The 19,113-nt window shown below is 43.1% G+C and overlaps 1 protein-coding gene across 1 annotated transcript; it reads right to left on the reverse strand.

The window, feature by feature from the left end:
- Positions 1-15,020: 15,020 nt before the first annotated feature.
- Positions 15,021-18,860, reverse strand: LOC119286683 (flavin mononucleotide hydrolase 1, chloroplatic-like). Its single transcript, XM_037566109.1, has 7 exons — positions 18,625-18,860; positions 18,013-18,088; positions 16,911-16,962; positions 16,400-16,514; positions 16,266-16,336; positions 15,492-15,579; positions 15,021-15,408 (listed from the first exon to the last, which is right to left on the reverse strand). The coding sequence occupies exons 1-7, from the start codon at positions 18,858-18,860 to the stop codon at positions 15,267-15,269; spliced, it is 780 nt and encodes a 259-aa protein (XP_037422006.1). The 3' UTR covers positions 15,021-15,266.
- Positions 18,861-19,113: the final 253 nt, after the last annotated feature.

Here is a 19,113-nt window from a genome sequence, read left to right on the forward strand (position 1 = left end):
TGACAGGCTCGAAGCCTAAGGTCCCCACAGTGGCTTCAGAACTGAAGAAGACAAGGGTAGCTAAAGCCGAAGCCAGGAAGCACAAGACCAAGGTCACCACTGATGATGCTCCCCCAACCAAGAAACAAAAAACCAAGAAGAGAGATCGGGCTGCTCCCACAGAGCCCCTTGATGTCGAGCCAATCTCAGTGGCTCGTCCTGCGTCTGAACATCAAGAACGCCAAGTGATAGTTCATGAGCCTTCTTCCACAGAGGCTCCTGAAGCTGAAGACAATCCAGCTGTTGACCCCACCGCAACTGAAGACATTGGTCCTCACGACAATGTTGAAGATGATGAAGTCCTTCCTCAGATCGAGCACCAGTTGGTATCATCGCTTGTGCTCACGCACAGCGAACTCATCAGCATTGGTCGTCCTCTGACGCCAACTGCTCAGGAGGCATCGTGGGCTGATTACTCACAACGACAAGACACCCCAAGTTCTCCCCAACCACAAGTCACCTCACCCGTGCAAGATGACAATGACTTTGAGGCCCAGCAAACTCCATCTCCGCAAGCGTCGCCAGCATTACACAGGCTTTGCAAAGGACCAAGGCCCCAAGTCACTCCCACTGTGCACGTGTCAGAGTCTGAAGCTAAAACCGCTAAAGATATTACGGCTACATCAGCCGATGAAAGAGAAGAACCAAGAGTTGAAGTTGAAAGAGTTTCTACACCCCCGTCCCACCAAGATGTTGTTCTCGAGGAGAACATGTCCGACCCTCCAGCTCCTGAAGTGGAGGTTAACAATCCTGAGGCGGCCACCAACATCAACACTGAAGCCAAAGACGTTGTCATGGCTGAAGCTAATGTGGCGCCTGAAGCTACTGCGGTGCCAGAAGTGCATGCACCTGAAGCCACTGCAGCGCCCGAAGCCAATATTGAAGCACCTGAAGCCAATGTGGCCCTGAAGCCCCGATCAACGACAATATCAATGCTCTTGTACCCCCTCCAAGACCTCATACAGTTGAGCTGGTATTTGATTGTGGTCAGCCTATTATGGTCCGATGGCCCATTCTGGTTCCTCCACCTACCGCGGGTCCATAATTTGACTATCATGTCGAGCACAGACCTCCCATTCAGAATCCCATGTCAAGACTTCCATGATTCCTAGGCACTGCAACTTCACCTGGGGTCTTCAATGTGAATGGCTTCGTGGCACACAACACCTTCTTCAACAACGCCAAGAACCCTTACACCAAACCTCGCATTTCATCAGATCGGTTCTGGAGCTATCAGCAGCGCAGCTACTATTCCCGCGTCTTATACAATCAAGGGCGCATATTTCCACATATGCGTCTCGACACTGAAGCTATAGCTGGCCTGCCCTGCCTTGAAGAAGCGTTGGATTGCTTCAGAGATGCTGGACTCCTGCAGTTTGTCACAGATAAGGAACACTGGAATGAAGAGTTTCTGCTACAGTTCTATGCAACTCTTCACATTCGAGGCTACAACAGAGATCCAAAGACTTGGGTCCTTGAGTGGATGACAGGCAATGTCCATCATGAAGCCAAAGCTCTTGATATCATTGAGCTCACAGGCCTGCCCACTCTTGGTGAATACTATGAGCCAGGTTGTCAACAACACCAGAATGCTTTGAAGAGCATTTTTCAGAAGCCAGAACCCAACATGAGCCAAATGTTGAGCATGATGAAGCCTTTGCCTCATGATGCTGATTACCCATCTGAATTCTTTGTTGAAGACCTAGAGTATCTGCCTCGCACCATTTATCACATCCTCAGAAAAACTCTATGGCCTATCAAAGGACATTCATCTGCAGCGAAGCTTGAAGGAGCAATGAAGACTTTGGTTTTCTACATCTTCAATGGCATCAGCTTCAATGCTCAAGACTTCTTCATTAGGCAGTTGGCTGCATCTGGCTCCGACATTTTGGTCTGAAGTTCTATGCACCATGGGTAATGCGCCTTATCAAGCTTCACTCTGCCATTAACTATCAGTTGTCTGCGCGTAATCATCTTGTCTTCTTGCTAGAGATTGATCCGTCTGTTGAAGCTATTTACCCAGAGCCTGCTAAGGATCTCATTTATCTTCACAATGCTGATCACCAAAGCTTCACCAAGCCCATTGAAGGAGTTCAGGAAGTCTCGCATGTTTATCCCTTGGCTGGCAACACATGTGCCCCTCGCGCTCAAACTGACGCCACTGGTAGCACCACTGCGCAAAGGCCTCGAAGGCGATCTCGTGTTCTCAATGACCGAGAGCTTCTCGTCGTGCTACACCAGAAACAGGACAAGCATCACAACTGGCTCAAGCGTCAGATGCAAAGCCTCTTGGTGGATGTCAACCGCATATGCAATCTTACCACCAAGCATGCCTTTGTCACTCATGAAACCTATCGGAGGTCGTGGAAGAGTTTGACTTTGCTTAGTGCTGAAGCTGATCTACAGGACGATGGCTTCACCGAAAGATTCAAGTTTGACTCAACTCCTCCACGGAATGCTCACTTGCGTCGGACTCCCTCACTTGAAGACTCTGACTATTCGTCCTCAGCTGCGATAGTGAATGCCAGAGTCATCGATGACCAAGATGATGCAACTTCACCTCCTCCAACTTCAGCGTGTGTCGACACTGCACCAAGTTCTTCTGCACCACCGGACCTCAACGACGACCCTGCTGCCTCGCCTGCACCTCATGGGAACGAGTAGGCGCTCTATGTCTTTAAACCTTTTTGGTCCTTACTGACAAAAGGGGGAGAAGCATATGAGTTGATAGTCTTCAAGCGGGTCCATATGGGTGGTTGCTTTACCTTTTGCTACTTTTGCCAAGTGCTTACAACTCTTGCTTTTCGATACATTTGGTTCTTTGAGTTGTAACACTTCAACTCGATGGTCGTCTGCTACTTATTTGCTATTCTGTGATGCGATGATAAATTCCGCATTTTCGATGATAACTTCCGCACTTAGGTCATTTTGCAGACGTCCATTTTTCATTATGCATGTCATTATCTTCGTTACATCAAATCATGCATGATGAATTGCCATCATAAGTTGAAGAGGATCTCCACAAGTACAACCTTCCATGTGCATTTGCATTCCAAGAGCAAATTACTTATATGCACATCTTCAGGGGGGCCTTTGCCACTTATGAAGACAATACCCTATCCTTTACAATTTCACATATTTTATTCCCTGTTGAAAACTTCAACTAGTTTGTCATCAATCACCAAAAAGGGGGAGACTGTAAGTGCATCTAGTGCCACCCCTAGTTGGTTTTGGAGTATTGACGACAAACCTGGTTGAGGGACTAATGTGTTTGTGAGAATTGCAGGATAACACAGGTAGAAGTCCCTCATTGATTCGGTTTTCGTACCAGAGATGACCCCTAAAAATGTATGAAGACATTGAAGTCAAAGGTGGTATGTGAAGACATTCACATTGAAGACTATGACAAGAGAAGACATTGCATGAAGACTATGGAGCGCGAAGACTTAGTTGTTTCGTCGTTCTTTTTCTTCTTTGTTGAGTCATAGGAACCACCGTACTGTTAAGTGGGGTCCAAGTGAACCAGTCAGAATGACTGAAGTGATGCTTAACCAAAATCCTATGTCTTCGAGCGAAGACAATGAGAGCAAATCTTATCCAGAGCTGGATAAGTCAGCTTTGCTTGTAGCCCAAGTAAAGTTTCCGTGTGTGTTTGAAATATGACCGTTGGAACACGTGTCAGTTCCTTAGTGACCTAGGGTCATTTCGGACAAATCAGGTCGGGTTGCCTAGTGGCTATAAATAGCCCACCCCCTACAACCATAAACGGTTGGCTGCTCAGAGTTAGTATAAGGCTTTTGTCGTTTGAGAGCAACCCACCTCGAAGCCTTTGAGAGAGAATTCCTTGCGAGGACAAAGCCCTAAACACCCAGAGCCAAAGAGTGTTAGGCATCACTTAAGTCTTCCTGTCTGTGTGATCTGAAGACTTATTACACTTGAGGACTGTGAATCCTCCAGCCGGTTAGGTGTGCGTTCTGAGCATCCAAGAGTTATTGTGGATCGCTGGTGAACGAAGTCTGTGAAGGTTTGGAAGTCTACCTTGAAGACTTACCAGAGTGATTGGGTGAGGACTGGGTGTCCTTGGCTCAAGGGGAATAAGGTGAAGACACGGTCTTTTGAGTTGAATCTCAGCCTCCCTAACCAGACGTACAGTTGTCACAACAACTGGAACTGGTCCAATAAATCATTGTCTTCAACGAGCCACTGGTTCCATCCTCTCATCTCTTTATGTGCTGATTGGTCCTTGTGAAGTCATTGCCTGTTTGCATTAGTTATTTGTCTTCACTGTGTGACTGCTTGTTCTGATTGGCTTCATACTATCTTCCATCTTGATCTATACTGCCTAGCTGTTATTAGTCTTTATGCTTTCATTTCATTGAATACTTGACTATGGCTAGCTTAGTGTAGTCTACCTTCCGCTGCATGGTAATAGGTTTATTTCTATCGTTTGTCTTCGAAACTTTCATGTTTTGAAAACTTTCATAAAAATCGCCTATTCACCCCCCCTCTAGTCGATCACTAGCACTTTTAGGAGAAAAATGTATAGATCATAGGCTTCGAGAGAAAGCGTTGCTTTTTATTCTCTCTTGCTTTGGTGGTTGAACTTTATTTGCTTTGCTTGTTTGAGATACTTTCTGTCTGTGTGATATTTGGATGATCATGTGTGTTTGATCATATGCTACATTAATGCTTGTTGGATGACATTATTCTTTTATCCCTATATGATCATTCAGTTTGCTTGGTGATGAGTGCATGTATTTAATTATTATCATTTTGAGCGCTCCACCAAGATGTATGTGACATGGAAGAGTAACTCATGAGCCTAATTCTCTGTCCATTTGCAGTCCAAAGCAAATCATAAACTATGCACAAATTTAGAGGGAGCTCTTGCTTTTCACATACTTCTCAAAGCGACAATGTTTTTCACTCTTATTATCATTTGTCGAAGATTTGATCTATATGTTGCCATCAATTACCAAAAAGGGGGAGATTGAAAGTGCAACTATCCCTAGGTGGTTTTGGTAATTCCTAACAACATATAGCTCATTGAGCTAATGATATTCCAAGATTAATATCTCAGGAAAAGCTCAATGAATGGCATGGCATGGATGAGGAAAGTGGACCCCTCAAAATACTAAGGACAAAAAGATTGGCTCAAGCTCAAAGCTCAAGACTCTACATTTTATATTTTAGTGATCCAAGATCACATTGAGTCTATAGGAAAAGCCAATACTATCAAGGAGGGATGAGGTGTTGCTTGATGAGGTTCTTGCTTCATAGTGCTTAGTGATATGCTCCCAAACCCTCAACCACCTTCCCACATCCACATATGACCTAAACCAAAAGTCAAACTCGGCCCCACCGATTCTTTCTATCCGGCGCCACCGAGGGGCGGAACCTGGGTAAAACCTCGCGTCCCTCGCCCCACTCAACCCCTTTCAAGCTACCACATAGATGCGTTGGCTCACGACTAAGTCCTCACAGTAAGAACATCTGCCGTGACAAATCTACGACAGTCTGCATTTCAAAAGTTGTACTTGCTTTCAAATTTTGTTCACCATTTAAAATAATGTTTGCGTTTTCAAAGTATGTTCTGGGATTTGGAAAATTATTCACGTTTTACAAAAAAATGGAACATTTCAGAAATGTTTGCGTTATAAATTGTTTGGATTTTCAAAAGATGTACAATTTTTGACTTTTTTTACAAATTCAAAAAATATTCGGGAATTTAAATTGTATTCGTAGTTTCAAAAGATGTTCTGAAATTTAAAATTTGGTAACGTTTGTCAAAAAGTATTCATAATTTTAGACGGGCGACAGACATATGCTTAAAAGAGAAAACGTGTTGTTTTTCGTTTCTGAGGAGGCACGGCCGTGACTCTTGCGAAAGCACACCCATGCCTCTCGCGGAAGCAAAACCCCGACTCTCGCAAAAGGAAACAAAACAGAAAACACATTTTTGTTTTGTTTCCGAGAGGCACAGTCATGCCTCTCGCGAAAGCAAAACCGTGACTCTCGCGAAAAAAAAAAGAAAACGTATTTTTTTCCGTTTCCGAGAGGCACGACTATGACTCTCGCGAAAGCACAACCGTACCTCTCGCGGAAGCAAAATCGTGACTCTCGTGAAAGGAAAATAAACACGTTTTTTCGCGCAAATTTTTTTTCAATTTTTTTTGTCGGAAAGCTAAGAAAGACCGGTGAAAAACAAAAAACGTCGAAAAACCCCGAAAAAACCCGTTTAAATAGCCGAAAACACGTGCGAAAAAATAAAATAAAAATCCGGAGGGAGCGCCCAGAGCGCGACACTTGACGAATGGCTGAGAGCACGCCAAGTGACGCTGATCATTGAGGCTCCCGAAGATGCGCTTGTTAACTAGTGGCTCCCCTAGTCAACACTTCATGTGCCAGACAACGAACTAGCGTGGGCCGGCCCATCAACATGACGTGCTTGCTCACCACCCCCTGTCTCGTTTGCTCGATCAATGGTTGGTCGATCGATCGTCGACTTCTAAAAAAAGACTAGCAAGATGCCCGTGCATTGCACGGAACATCAAGATGCATTTTTTACAAAACACATGTTGTGATTGACCCATGCGAAAGTAATCCCATGTGTAAAAACTAATGATATCTCGAGAAAGAGGAGAGATAGGTAAGGAGGAGTGGGGCGTGGTGGTGATTGGTGGTCGGACTGAGCGGAAACATGGGGATGAAAGACGCCGGCAGCGGCCACCATGCCAGATTGTTCCAGAGGCTTCCTTTTTTAGTTGCTCACAATAAAGTTGTGGAAGATAAGGATGAACGAGGGAAGACTTTATTTGCAAATGCGGAGAGAGGTGCGGGTATCTTTTTAAAAAATTATCATAGTTTGCTTTCTATCCATCATATATAGATCGGACGGTCTATATTACAAGATGGCAGGCACACCATCATCACCAACTCGGTTTTTTTATAAGAATAGAGATTCCGAATTTCGAAAAAAGTTCATGAAATTAAAAAAAGGTTTGCTGATTTGAAAAAATGTTCATGAAGTTAAAAAATGTTCAAGGATTTGAAAATGTTTCTAAATTTAAAAAGTTAACAATTTTCATTTTTTTTGTTAGAATAAGCCACAAAGGGGTGTGCGTGCGTACGTGTGTGTGCCCGGGATGTCGCGTGAGTCTGAGACGTGCGCGCGGAGCGGAGGCTTGGGTAGGCGCTACGTCCAACAGCTACAAAATCGGCCGCATCGTAGTTTGTTAGCGGGATGCACGAGCGATGGATAAAGGACTGCATGCAGCGGTTCTTTTTTTTTTTTGAAAAATAGCAAATCCGTTATTTAAAGCTCCCAGCTAGGGATTTCGTCTGATACAACCTGCAAAATGCAGTCTGGTGGTTCATGTAACCAAAACCTTACATAAATTATTTGCGACTCCATGCCTAGCTAACCGATGTGCAGCAACATTAGCAGATCGGCTAGCCCATGTGATCTTCCAGTGTTCTCTCGAAGTCAGTATCTGCTTAACCTCCTCGATGATCGGTCCCAACTCAGATAGATCCTTCTCCTTGTTCCTCAGCTTGCAAACGATCTCCTTGCAGTCCATTTCAATGTGAAGGTTTTGTACATTGAGCTCTGCTGCGAGTTGTGCTGCTCTTCTACATGCATATAGTTCTGCTCTTGCCGGGTCCTTGCATCTAGGATAAGCACGGCATGATCCTCCCAAAAAAGCCCCCTCCTGGTTCCTGACCACAACTCCCGCGCCTCCCATCTCCCCCACTTTGGACAGAGCACCGTCCACGTTTGCCTTAATCCACCCATCATCTGGTGGTTGCCACTTCTCCCGTTGGCCCTGAGTTGCTTGCCTACTCTTTCTTCCGTGAATGGACTGCCACTCCTCCATTAAGTGCCTTACCCTTTTCACAATTGCTTCCTCTTCTTCAATTCTCTGACCTTCCCTTGCATTGTTCCGCGCTGCATACACCCCTTGGACCTGGTGATGTGCACTGGGACCCGATCTTTCGATGAGAGAGGATAACTACGATTTTGGGTGGGAGTTGACCATCACGATCCGGCTACCAACCGTACAGAAAGAATCGTACACGACTGATATCCACGGCAATCGCTGGACCAACTCCACGGCGTTATCGACCGAGCCAACGACGCGATCGACTTATCCACGAAGGATTTTTCCTGCAAGCAAATCGAAGAACATGCAAGAAAATAATAGCTAAGCAATCTCAAAATTGCGAATATGCTAGATGGGATTAATCTCACAAGATGGGGTTCCGATAAGATGTCTTGACGGTCGCACTAGCCGCTACGAGCGAAGACAAATAAAAGTAGCAATAGCTAAACTTTTCTAAATAAAACCCGAGTCTAAACCCTAACCTAGACTAGCTATTTATTAAAGAGGTACAGACGCAAACGAGTACGTAGATGTGTTCCAGCCGGTCTGCTGATCGAAGGAAGTTGTGCACGAGTTGGACAGTACAAAGGCCGAAGCTGCAGGCCCTGACGTGAGGAGACTTGGCGCAGCCCACAATACATGGCCCACGTCGCTGATACTGATCAACGGATTCAAATCAAAAGGCCTTTGTTTCCTGTGCACTCCACGTGACATCGATGATGGATGGGGTGTAATGGATGGTTCGGCGGGCATGCATGCAAGGATGATGGAGCGCATGCATGCATGGATTGCTCCATCTGGTAGTTAAATAATATGTCCAAAGAAACGAAAGTACCTAGTTAATAATTTGTGATGTAATATTTATAGACGTTTCTATGATGGCTATGTCCACATCATCCTCCCTTCTTTGAAAGCAAAGCCGTCCTCGGCTTTCACCTATGTCAAACACATCATAGAGCAAAGCAAAAATAGATGCAACATATATAGGCCATTCGAAAGGCGTTAGCTCATGAGGCTGTGATAAAATTTGTGATATCACCATTCTGAAAATCGTGTTAAATTTTCTCATGGTGGAGCATAACATCATCATAAATTATATCCCATGTCGAGTCTATATATAAATTATGGGGACGCAAATGAACTTTCTGACCACCCGGTATGTCCAGATTATAAGTTGAAACACTCAACGGAAACATTTCAGAATTGACAGCAAGCATAGTGTGCATAGTATGATCCGTTGATTTAGCTTTTCCATCATTTACTATTTCATCAGGGGTCATAGGAAGCAAGTTGATGGTTTTTCCTTCAAACACAAGAGTATACGAATTTGTTCTGCCATGATGAGTAACACTATTATCATATTGCCAAGGTCGACCTAACAATAAAGAACAAGCTTGCATAGGTACAACATCACAGTCAATGTAATCACGATATGAACCAAGTGTAAATTGTACTCGCACACGACGTGTTACCTTCAACTTACCACAGTCATTGAACCATTGGATGTAATATGGAATGGGGTGTCTCGTAGTGGTGAGGCAAAGTTTCTCGACCATCTCTATACTCGCCAAATTATTGCAGCTTCCACCATCAATGATCACACGAACAAAATGCCCTTTGACAACAAACTTAGTTTGAAAAAGATTATGACGTTGAGGCATCTCAGTATGCCCCACCCGGGCACTAAGTACTCGCATGGTTACAAGGCTTGGGTATTGATCTGCCATCTCAGCATTAATATGTATCTCCTCTGTGTCATGCTCCTTGGTGTCACCTGCATTATTAGTGGCAAGCATAGCACGTGTATCTTCATCCAAATCACTAGCAGAGGAGTACTCACCATCTTCCCACACAATGAATGTTCGTTTATTTGGACAGTCCTTCATCAAGTGCCCGCCACCTTTGCATATATGACACTTCATGTCTCTTGTGCGTCCAGACGAGGTGGTGGGTGCTAGAGATATTGCTTTCGAAGCCGCAGAGGATTGTGGAGCTGATTTTGAACTTGTTGAGAATGCACCATTGTCCGAGTTATGTGGTGTTGCCTCGGTAGTGGGTGGGATAGTTGGAGAGTGTGTCCATGATGAGTGACGACCTGCAGAAAAGTTACCTCGTCCCTTGTTGTGTCGTCCCTGTACTTCCCTTTCAGCTTTACAAGCAAAATGAAACAAACGAGTAATAGAATTGTACTCCTTATAGTCCAATATATCCTGAATATCACAATTCAAACCACCTAAAAATCTAGCCATCATAGCATCGTCGGTTTCAACTAATCCACATCGCACTAAGCCAGTTTGCAATTCTTGATAATAATCCTCTACAGAGCTGCTACCTTGTTTTAAACGTTGCAATTCATTTAGTTTATCACGAGCATAATATGAAGGAACATAACGTTGTCGCATAGCTCGTTTTAAAGCATCCCAAGTAGTAGGTATATTATTTGCATTAATACGACAATATTCACTCCACCACATGGAAGCAAAGTTTGTAAATTCACTAGTGGCTGCCCTAACTCGTTGGTTTTCAGGAATATCATGACATGCAAATTTTTGTTCAACAGAAAGTTCCCAATCAAGATAGACATCTGGATTATATTTACCATTGAAAGCAGGCATAGTAAATTTAATTTTAGCACTAGAGTGGTCATAATCTCGAACATCATACCACCGTGGACCTCGTGCCATACCTTGACGGTTGAAACGTAGTTGTCGATGAGCACGATCATTATGGTGGTTGACCATTTGGTCGTCTTCTGTGTCACCAGAATAATCCTCATAGTTGTCCCCATGTTGCTCGACGCGGGGAGGAATTTGTTGGTGTTGGTTTATGGTGGCGGCATCAGTGGCAGTAGCTGGGTGTTGTGGATGCCCCATGGGCACACGCCGAGCTCGCGAAGTAGCGGCGCCACCCGTGGAGTTGCGAGGATCCGCGTTGTTGTTGATAGGGGCTGCAGTCCGCAACTCGTCAAGACATGACAAGATGTCCTTTAGCTGTGTGTTCGCAACACCCTGTGCATCCTCTATGGCCTTGAGCCTCTCTTCGGCCGCAATCTGAGCACCCTCAAGTTGGGCGAGACGCTCGCTGGTGACTTTCACATCCGCGGTGAGGCCCTCAAGTGTTGGTTGATCCTGTGCCATTGTTAGCGAAAGAGGAAAAAAACACAATGTATAATCCCTATCAACTAACAGGATGTGGTGGACAAAATTCGCTCACGCTCAAACTTAGTATCAAATTCTTACTTGTTCTTACCAATGCAACAGGTGGTGATCGGCGTGTTGGTGTTGGCTTCAAACTACCGATGAAGATTGGATGGAGCGATAACCAGGAATCAGTAGAGCCGGAACCTGTACTTATTGGTAGAAAAAGTGTAGCTTGGCAAAGGTTTCTCAACTCACAATATCAGTGGCACAATTTAGCAAAAAGCAATGCAAGTTGAATAATTGCTCAAACTTCTAACTAGTCCTGGCAGTCGACTAGTAAGAGATAAAATAATCTAATCCCAGATAATGAATCAAATGAGTGGAAGCCGGTGAAAATATGACAGCTCTAAAGCTAGATATAAGTGAGGTATAAATGGCAGTGTATGAAAACCTAGAGCAGAAAATGACCAGCAGATATCACGTATACGAACAAAGTAAAGTTTCTGGACAATAAAAGATATTCCAAAACATGCTAACCGGCCTGAACTTTTTTGTCTTACTTCTTCTTCTCTGTTTTTTTTTCCAATTTTTTTTGTCTTTTTTTTCTTGCTCTTTCCTTCTTTTTTTTGCTCTTTCTTCTCTTTTTTTTTCCTTTGACCAGGCCGGTTACCAACAAGTATACACACGTAACAAGAGGATAACAGGATTAAACCAGAGTGTGCTACTAGAAGCGACCTGATTGTACTACTGGAGATATAGGAGATTAATGAAGTGTCAGATGCGTAGGTAGGCAACTCCAAACGTTTAACAGTAGTACTGGCTAGTGATGCACAAAGCAGACATCAGTTAAGCGGCGCCAAGGAGCATAGGGAGCAGCTGCGCACAGGTGGGCGTGTGGGGTCGGTGTAATTTGTTGAGGCGTACACACGACGGCAGATGGATAGACTGATGTGTGATGAAAAACGAGTTGTTGGCAGAAGGCTAGGGTGACGCGCAGGCAGAAAAGATATGAACAGAAAAACTTCTCGAGATGTTCCCTGGCTAGTGGCCGGAATCTGGGACGTGCGCGCGGCAGCAGCGGAGCAATTTTTAAGGCGGATGGGACGTGGTGTACAGGTGCAGTTGGCGCGTGTGCGACAAACATGTAAACTTAGCAGATCAGGTAGACGGTGCGCGCCGGATGGATTGGTGTGGCAGAAAATATGGTGGACAAAAACAAAGTCGATCTAGTAGATAATTTGCTCTCGGACTAATCTAGACCAGCACTAGTATTAGATGAATGCAACCAAAAATTCAACTACACAAATACTAGATGCAAAAATTGCTAGAGGCTAAAAAGGTAGGTGCAGCGGATGAAATAATCTAATTTTTTTGGCTTTTTGTGGGTTGTAGGACTAAAATCAATCTAATCTAAGAAAATTGTAAATCTCTCACCGATGAACCTGAAAACTGATACCACTTGATGTGCACTGGGACCCGATCTTTTGATGAGAGAGGATAACTACGATTTTGGGTGGGACTTGACCCTCACGATCCGGCTACCAACCGTACAGGAAGAACCGTACACGACTGATATCCATGGCAATCGCTGAACCAACTCCACGGCGTTATCGACCGAGCCAACGGCGCGATCGACCTATCCACGAAGAATTTTTCCTGCAAGCAAATCGAAGAACATGCAAGAAAATAATAGTCAAGCAATCTCAAAATTGCGAATATGCTAGATGGGATTAATCTCACAAGATGGGGTTCCGATAGGATGTCTTGACGGTCGCACTAGCCGCTACGAGCGAAGACAAATAAAAGTAGCAATAGCTAAACTTCTCTAAACAAAACCTGAGTCTAAACCCTAACCTAGACTAGCTATTTATTAAAGAGGTATAGACGCAAACGAGTACGTAGATGTGTTCCAGCCGGTCTGCTGATCGAAGGAAGTTGTGCATGAGTTGGACAGTACAAAGGCCGAAGCTGCAGGCCCTGACGTGAGGAGACTTGGCGCAGCCCACAATACATGGCCCACATCGCTGATACTGATCAATGGATTCAAATCAAAAGGCCTTTGTTTCATGTACACTCCACGTGACATCGATGATGGGATGGGGTGTAACGGATGGTTTGGCGGGCATGCATGCAAGGATGATGGAGCGCATGCATGCATGGATTGCTCCATCTGGTTTTAAGGCATAGTAGTCTCTTGCTTCTTTTATTCTTTTATTCCTGAGTACAAGTAAATCGCAACATGAGTGTAATATCATATTTCTGCGAGTTAAATAATATGTCCAAAGAAACGAAAGTACCTGGTTAATAATTTGTGATGTAATATTTGTAGACGTTTCTATGATAGCTATGTCCACATCACCTGGATAGCTTTTGCATCGTCGGATGCCTCAGCAAACCAGGTCAAGAGCCACTTTGATAATGCAGTCTGGGGGCTAACTGACTCCGGCGGGATCGCCACCGGCACCCCCATCTTCGATCGCATCATCTTCCAAAACTTCGCTGAGTGGAAACAGCCCCAGAATCTGTGGTAGTTGGTTTCTTCCCTCCCACATGATACACAGCGCACCCCGTCCTTGATTTTCCTCCTCTGAAGTTCAGCTTCGACGGCTAGCCCATTCCGAATGAGCCGCCACATATGCGTTTTAGCCTTTCCCGGAGCTACGGTGTCCCATAAGCTCACCCGCGACTTGTGGTCCGCCACGCTAGATGATGTTTCCGGTCGGCCCGTTTTCAGTTGTTTCTGGGTCATCCGCAAGTGGTATGCCGACCACACCGTGAAGACACCATCATTGGTGAAATTCCATGCAAGATAATCATCCATCGTCGGCCCTCCAATCGTGATTTTGTTAGTGGATGCATGCACGGTTTAGTGGTCTAATGCCGGTTAGTGCGTGTGTGCGCGTAGTGGCGCCCAGCATTATGGCTGGCTTGTGAGTGTGTGCATCGAGAGCTAGCTTGGGTATAAAAAGCCCCCAGTGTACTCGTTGTAAGTGTGACGGTATGGGCCGAGCTAGGGTATGTGTCCAGTTTAAAGAAAAGTGAGGCTGTTTATGCGGCTGAGATGCCATTCATGCGACAAGACGTTTGTGCACCGGAAAAAAAAAATCAATATGCTCCTTCTTCCACGTTCGTCAGAGCGAGTGAGAGAGAGAGAGCGGAGAGCTATCCGGGTTTGCCCCAACATTTTTTACATATTGAAAAAACTTCAGGAAACAAGTTTGTGAATTTGAAAAAAGTTTGCGGATTTTCAGAAAAAGCTTGCAGATTTGAAAAATGTTTAAGATTTTCAAAAATGTTCTTGAATTGAAATTTTTATGGATTTGAATTTTTTTGCGAATTTGAAAAAGGTTTAGTAATTTAATTATTTCTGACAATTTCAAATGAAAAGAGAAAAAAATAAAACGAAAAAGAAAAAGGAAATGAAAAAAAACTGGCCAAAACCCGCTAGACGCTATACACAAAACCAAAAACGGTTCAATGTTCATGGGCCGGCCCACTTTATCACGAGTTGAGTGCTTAATACGGTTTGCCTTTTAACGGCGCTAAAGTCACCCGAAAAAAAGGTAAAAAGGCGCTATAGTCACTGTATAGGAATCGGCGAAGACATCAACTAAAACAAGTAATTATGGAATTGGCCAAGACCCTGCCTCGTGACTGATTTACTACCATCTGAATACAACATGTTGCAGACATAAATGATCGACTGTTCATTTAATTACAAAATGTTTGTTTGCCTTCATTGGCGCAAAGGCTCATCTAAGCTTTGATAGATGGAAGTACTGAAGTGAATGCAGAATGATCTACCATTGTCGAGTCGTGCTCATGTTTGGCTGGCTTAGTTGCATATAAGTTAAGCAACTAACCACCACACTTAAACTTGGTTAAACATTATTTATTTTCATCCTGGATTGAGCTCATCAAAACGTACCAAGTTAGCTTTCACAACTCCCAAAAGCAATTGTCATTTTGTTATCCTTTATTAATAAATTATGTTTACAGAATACATATGTACAATTAACATATTATATATTTTTATAATGTAGTAGTGACCTAAAACGTCTTACATTTGTTTACGGAGGGAGTATAATATTGTGACAATAACAGCCCATCAAGCTTTTAACATACGGAGTAGTTCATAAAGAGACAGAAGGATAATTCATACGCATGAATCTTACATGAGCAGAAGACCAAACAGGAAGCCATGTTACTGAACTTCAGTTTCATCTTCAAGCACAAGAGGTGCCAATTCAACTCCCAGTGAGCACAAATCATTCTTTAGGGCCTCAGCATTTTTAAAATGCAAACCGACCATTCCTACACTAAGGGCCGCTTCAATGTTTACCATCCTGCAGCAAAAAAAATCCAAAACATGTCAAGTAATTTACATTGCCGCACAACAATAACCATTTAAATATAAAAAATACCAGACCTGTCATCAATGAAAATGCAGTTTCCTGGATCGATATTGAGATGATCCACGGCATGAAGGTAAAAATCTGGTGAAGGTTTGCGTATTCCTGTGTAACATTATGATAGAAAGTCCAAGTCCAAGATTAGAAGCAGCCTTTTCATTCGATAGATTCAGCCTATGATGCAATCACAGAGTACGAGAATAACCTAGCATGAAAACATAGTAAGTACAGTGTTGCTTCATTATTTAGCTGATAATAAAAACATATGTTTGCTTTAAGCAGAACTAACTAATGAAGGACAGAATTGTTAAGCAATTTCTACATACAGTTCAAACATCTCAGGTATATATCAGAAGGGCTCCAATTCCCTGACAAACAAGATGTCAAGGAACAGCCTTCTATTTGCTCTGTAGGATGAAAAAACTATTGGCTTGAGATTGACAAAGCTCCAAAATGGCTAAACTACTGCCTATCAATATCAGTTATTAACTAGCTCAACATGTTACTGAGAATTAATAAGAAACTATAAGGTCCAATTGATGGAGTGTCAAATTCTGTGCAGTTTTTAGACCTCTTATCCTCTCAAGGGTAAACAAACTTAAACTCTTAATTAAAATGATGACTATGTTCTGTGAATACTGAATACTACTTTACACACTACTAAACCAATATAATGAAGCTATTCATTCCATTGCATAAAGAAATGGAGTTCATATGAACGATAAACAATAAACATTTACCAAGTATTCATATTTCATCCAGAGAAAGGAAAAACTGAGATAGATTAGTACCAATGTGACAAGAACAGAATGTCCATGACAAATACTTCGACAGCTTTAACTTTTCCTCAATCAACTGGTACCTAAAAATCATATCTGAGGAACGAGTAATTGTGTACATATGTATCAAGAAAGCTGGAACTTACCACACTGGATAATTTGTAAAAGCATGCACTTCATAGTTGTTTTGCTTTAAACTGCAAAGAATATCTTCAACACCGTCAACATACTCGTATGCTCTCACCATGCATGCTTTCAGACCTACAGGGCATACAAATGGATTACAAAAAGAATCTTCTTCTAAGCAAGAAAAATAGTACTCCCTCCGTCCCATAATGTAAGACGTTTTTTCGCACTATACTAGTGTCAAAAAACGTCTTACATTATGAGACGGAGGGAGTAGATTGGAGATCAATCAGCTAGGTTATTTTTACAAAACCTATATCACGATTGGTGTTGGTACAATAAGGGCACCAAACTTCTGGGTTCATATTTTTAGTATTGAAAACCTACTAATGTAGGTTATCAGCAATTTCGTGACGATCGATATAATCAGGAAATTAAGTTATTTATCCTTGAAGACAGTGATTTGTTTATTACTATAATCTTAAAGGGGAGCCTGTAATCTCAATGACACTTCTACTTTGTGCTTCTCACCTTCCAAATCAAAAGATCTGCCATCATTGAAGAATTTTTCGGCCAGCTGGCCCTGACAGAATAAAACATAATGGTGTTTAACTCAAAGAAGAAGTGACAGTATCAAGAGAAGATCAGTCATTTATAATAGAGAAATGTTCATATTTAACATCTGGTCGCGATTATGACCGATTAATAAAATATAGAGGGAAGAAACATGACAACCGTGGATGGCTTATCTCTCTGTTGTTAGAGGTGCAATGAAGCAGATTATTGCAAGCAATTACCTAGTAGCAGTTTCATTATTCCAATGACAAATAAACATATTGTTTCACGAATGCGAACAAACAAACATAAGCCCCACAAGTCTCTAAAATAAAGCCCCGCAAATAATTAAGAAGTAGTAGGGCTTTTGTACCAAATTCATCATAAGATGGTGTCCATGCAATGTTATAAGCCACAAATCAACTGCACAAAGATATATCAAGTTCGTATTTGATAAAAGTCAATTCCCCAGTGCTGCTCTTCAAACAATTAAGTTTTGGTTCCACACTGCTGCTCTAAAACAAAATTTGATTCATAAAGAACCATGTGGTACCTTATCATTTAGTTTATCTTTCTCTAATGCGTTAGTTTTGTTTTATTTGCTCTGCATGTCTATTTCGTGGGCGTCAGGTCAATGCCCGATAGCGCAGGCAAGCACCAAGCTAGGAATCATCCTGTGCAGGAATTACTATTAAAATCAGTTAAGGACATAAGTATAGTAGATATCTATTTGGTTAGGAGAGTGATAGGCTTGAATGGAAGATAAAATATGGTTTGCTAGGGAAGGTGGGATCCTATGCTAGGCATCAAGCTGAATCTTCCCTATATAAGTAACACCATGTACCCATATGGATGATCCAATGAATGAGAATAAACTAGCCAAGATATAATCCCTGTCCGCAACCTTCTCTTCCTCCCACCCCAGGTACCATGGCCAGCCAACCCTCGTTCCTAGGCTGTACCCCCAATCTTGTCACATTCATTGGTCTAAGTCATATTTGTACAATATTACTGATCTGGAATTAGCAGAAATACCATCATATAGAGAGAAAATAAGTCAAGCTTCTATAGTTCTTACCTCATTAATCAGCCCCATCTCAAATTCGGACCATGATGTTGGATGCTTGCTTTCTAGGAGTTCCTTCATGGACATTCTAGAAGAAAAAAAGTAGGATCAATTAGAACGGAATGCAATATTGATAAAGTGGAAACCAACAGACTTAAATAATACAACAAATAAGATACTAATTCAACAGATTCCTTGAGGTACTGAAACATGAGTGCAAAATATAAAACATCACTAAGGAATAGCCCTCAACAACCCATAACACCCCAGCCTTCTATTTCACAGGTCTCTACTCTATTCTGCAGTACTGAATAACTATTTTTTTGGTATCACGTTTTACATATTTAAATTAACTGGTGTATCGTTCAGCAATTCCTAAGTAAAATTCCAGTAATTCAGTAGCGGATACAGCACATCTTAAGCGAAATTGCCACATAATGCATGATCAAAATATCTAAAAACACCACGCGTCCCGGCTAGCTTCTTTGCCCACGTCACCATCAAGAACCAACCACGCATTCCGTCGAACATCTAGTCAGCGGGGGCATGCCTAGACCACACGAACACATGAATGGATAGCGATAAACCAAGCTGAGGAATAAGGAGTAGGGGCGTGTACTGAACTGGAAGAAGGAGGGGATGTGGTGGTAGAAGGGGTCGCGGACGACGGTGTCCATGACGTCGAATAAGAGCACCGGCATCTTCCTTGGGCGGGACGCCTCCGGCTCGGCCGCCGCCGTGGCCGCGGGGGCGGGGGCGGAGGAGGACATGGCCGGCAGTCGCAGCGAGGAGGAGGAAGCGCGGGAGGTGGGTTTGCCGAGGGAGGCAAGGTAGGGTGCGCGAGGGAGCAAGGAGACCATCAAGGCAGGAAGTGCTAAGCGAAGCGAGCAACAGGGCTACCTGCAGGCCGACTGGAAACGACGGCCAGAGAAGCGTCTGCCACCAAAAAAAACATGTTAAATTAATTTACTCTGGTGTTTCTTTTATATAGTTACTAGTAAGCATGCACGTGCAAATGCACGTCTCGGCTAATATACAAATATATGTGAGAATTAACATGCAGTTTCTTTTAAAAAAATTAGGCAAACAAGCCTGCTTACGTGCTAGGTTTCC

This window comes from Triticum dicoccoides, chromosome 4A (genome assembly GCF_002162155.2).
Source record: "Triticum dicoccoides isolate Atlit2015 ecotype Zavitan chromosome 4A, WEW_v2.0, whole genome shotgun sequence".
Taxonomy (NCBI): Eukaryota; Viridiplantae; Streptophyta; class Magnoliopsida; order Poales; family Poaceae; genus Triticum; species Triticum dicoccoides.